This window comes from Merops nubicus, unplaced genomic scaffold (assembly GCF_000691845.1).
Source record: "Merops nubicus isolate BGI_N331 unplaced genomic scaffold, ASM69184v1 scaffold32616, whole genome shotgun sequence".
Classification (NCBI taxonomy): domain Eukaryota; kingdom Metazoa; phylum Chordata; class Aves; order Coraciiformes; family Meropidae; genus Merops; species Merops nubicus.
The window spans coordinates 1-2,998 of record NW_008617533.1 but is presented as its reverse complement, the minus strand read 5'-3'; the positions used below and the strand labels follow the sequence as shown (position 1 = coordinate 2,998).

The 2,998-nt window shown below is 55.0% G+C and overlaps 1 protein-coding gene across 1 annotated transcript; it reads left to right on the top strand.

Moving 5' to 3' along the window:
• Positions 1–1,283: 1,283 nt before the first annotated feature.
• Positions 1,284–2,950, top strand: LOC103775713 (OTU domain-containing protein 7B-like; the record flags this gene model as incomplete). The annotated part of the gene is made up of 2 exons (XM_008943186.1): positions 1,284–1,368; positions 2,117–2,950. Coding segments are annotated over 2 exons (919 nt in total), but the record flags the coding sequence as incomplete, so codon positions are not given.
• Between the last annotated feature and the right edge of the window lie 48 nt (positions 2,951–2,998).

Here is a 2,998-nt window from a genome sequence, read left to right as displayed (position 1 = left end):
AGGAGCCTGGAGCCAGGGGGGGGTCGGGCTCTGCTCCCAAGGAACAAGAGGAACCAGCCTCAAGTCACCCCAGGGGAGGTTGGGGTTGCCCCTGAGGAACAATTTCTTGCCCTGGAGGGTTGCCCAGGGCTGTGCCAGGCTGCCCAGGGCAGTGGTGGAGTCCCCACCCCTGGAGGGGTTCCCAAGCCGTGGAGATGTGGGGTGAGGGACACGGGGCAGTGGGGACCTGGGGGGACTCCAGGAGCCTCTTTTCCAACCAGACAGTTCTGTGCTCCTCTCATCTCCTGAGCTTTGTTCCCACCAAGTCAAGTGATGATTGCTCCAAATCCTGGAGCTGCAGAGTAGAGCTGTGGCTCAGAAATGAGGAGCAGTGGAGGATCACATGTCACATTCCCATAACCATGGTGTCTCCTTCCACTCCTCCATCCCCTCTCAGAGACAACAATCCCCTCTGAGCGTGGGCCCTGGAGCTGTGTGGACACTGGAAGTTCAGACACCCTAATTTTGCCTCAGACTTTGGGCGACCGTGTCCTGCTTTGGTGGCAGCCAGTTTCCTGTTATTGAGCCCAGAGGCAGCAGCAGTGGGTGGAGTGGTCAGAGAGCTGGAGGCACCACTCCTCCATCAGCTGGCTTTGGGGCAGAAAACCTCGAAACCTCTCAAGATTCAAGGATTAAACTTCAGCACAGGTTTTTGCCCTGACACTGTCTGGTTTGGAGCCAGTAGAAAACACTCCGTCCCCGTGGTTTGAATGGAAAGAATGATTCTTTTTTTGACAAGTGGAAACCTTCAAGAAAACATCTTTCTTTTTTTTTTTTTCTGAAGTTGTTTTTGTGGAGAAGAGAATCATTCTGAAACCAGCTCCATTTCCAGGGCTGACATCTGCTTTTCGTGCTGTCTCTTGGCCAAGGGAGATGATTCTATAAAATGAACTCGATGAATAATTTAGCTTAGAAAAGACCTTAAAGATCTTTCCAACCATTCCCCCAGCACCACCACGTCCCCACCAACCCATGCCCCTCAGCACCACATCTCCCTAACTTTAAAACCCCTCTGTTCACACCCAGCTCATTTTTGACCTCCAAGCCTCGTATTTATTCACTTAGGTTTTAATTGAAGGGTTTGGAAGGCTTCAAAACTGTCACTTTTTCCACCTGCAAGCCTTCACCCAGCCTTTGTTACATCAATAACTAGACACGGAGGAGAAACCTCAGCTGGTGACGTGAAACCTGACTCCAAGTTGTTGTTTTTTCTCTTTTTTTTTTGATCCTGGTTTCAATTCTAGTGTGACGTTATCCCTGGAGGCCAAGCTGCACTTGCTGCACAGCTACATGAATGTTAAATGGATCACGTTGCCTTGTGACATGCAGGTAAAGACACCAGGAGGATTTTCTTCTCTCTTCAATTATTTAAACCCCTCTCCTCCCCTGGGAGGTCACCACCTTGTTCTCCTTCCCGTGAGGTTCTCTGGGGTTTTTCTTCCCTGAGGTTTTTGCTGGCCCTGGAGGCCTCTGCTGTTGGTGGCTGCAGGGAGGATGATGCTGTTGCTTCCAAAATTAACGTGAGAAATGTTGGTTTAGGGCCACCAGAAGCTGCCTTGAGGTTGAAGGTGGTTTTCCTGGGACTTGGAAAACTCCCACCCTCTTCCCCAGTCTCCACAGCGGTGCCTTGGCAGCGTTAAAGGAGCTGGTTTTATTCTTCCCTCTCCCTTTTTATGCCCCAAACTCCCCAGCTTCAACAGGAGCTGTTCTGCTCACCTCCACTGAGGTGGCAAAGCTGGGATGGTGACATTGCTCCTCAGCTGGCCATGTGCTCTCAGGGGCTTTGCCAGGAGCACCCAGACCCCATCGTGGCCACATCAACGTAGGAACCATCCACGGGAGGGGCTTGAAGATGCTGTGACCCCCGGGGGTGCCCAGAGGGGCAACTTGTTCTCCTCCTCCTCCTCACCAGCAGCACCCTTTTCCTCTCAATCTGAGAGCTCCACAAATTCTCACACTTGGAGATGCTGCCGGGGACGTGCTGCACCAAACCTTGTCCCCTTCAGCCCGAAAACTCTCCCCCAAGGAACTTTTTGGACTTTTTGGACTTTGATCCCTGTGTTTTCTCTCTCCCCAGGCCCCCCTGGCCCAACCAGAGTCTCCCACAGCCTCGGCAGGAGATGAGGCTCGTTCAGCCGCCGAGTCGGGGGAGTCGGACAAGGAGTCGGTGTGCAGCAGCTCCGCCAGCAACGGCGGTGGCAGGGCTGGCAAGGACAAGGAGAAGCCAAAGAAAGACCGAGAGAAGGAGAAGGAGAAGGAGAAGAAACGGGCCGACTCGGTGGCCAACAAGCTGGGCAGCTTTGGGAAGACTTTGGGGAGCAAGCTGAAGAAGAACATGGGCGGCTTGATGCACAGCAAAACCCTCAAGGGAGGCGCGAGCAACGGGCAGGGCGATACCTTGGAGAAGAAGAAGAAAAGCTCCTTGAAAGCCAGGAAAGGCAGCAAAGAGGAACCTTCTCCAGGAGACTCTTCAGCACCCGTGGAGAAGAGCTGCCTGGGTAAAGCAGCCCCCGAGAAGCTGTCGGATCCCTCCAAATACAGCAACGACGTGCGGCTGAGCCTGAGCATCCTGCGGGCGGCCATGCAGGGCGAGCGCAAGTTCATCTTCGCCGGCCACCTCAAAACCAGCAACAGGCACCAGTACCAGGAGGAGATGATCCAGAGGTACCTCCTGGACGCCGAGGAACGCTTCGAGGCCGAGAAGAAGGCCCTGGGGAACGTCCTCCCCCCCGGGAAAAAGGCGGAGCCGGAGGCGAGCAGCCCTAAAGGGGAGGAAGGGCTGCACAGCCCCGCTCACCCTCACCCCCCTCCTTCCTACCCCATCCAGAGCCCGGATCTGGCCCTAGGGGCTCCAATCCCAGCTTTTCCCTCTGGCTATTCCGGCGTTTTCACCTTTCCCAGACCCTCTGTGGTGAGTGGAGTGGAGGGGCAGCACCCCCCAGGGCGGCAGGTGGCGGGG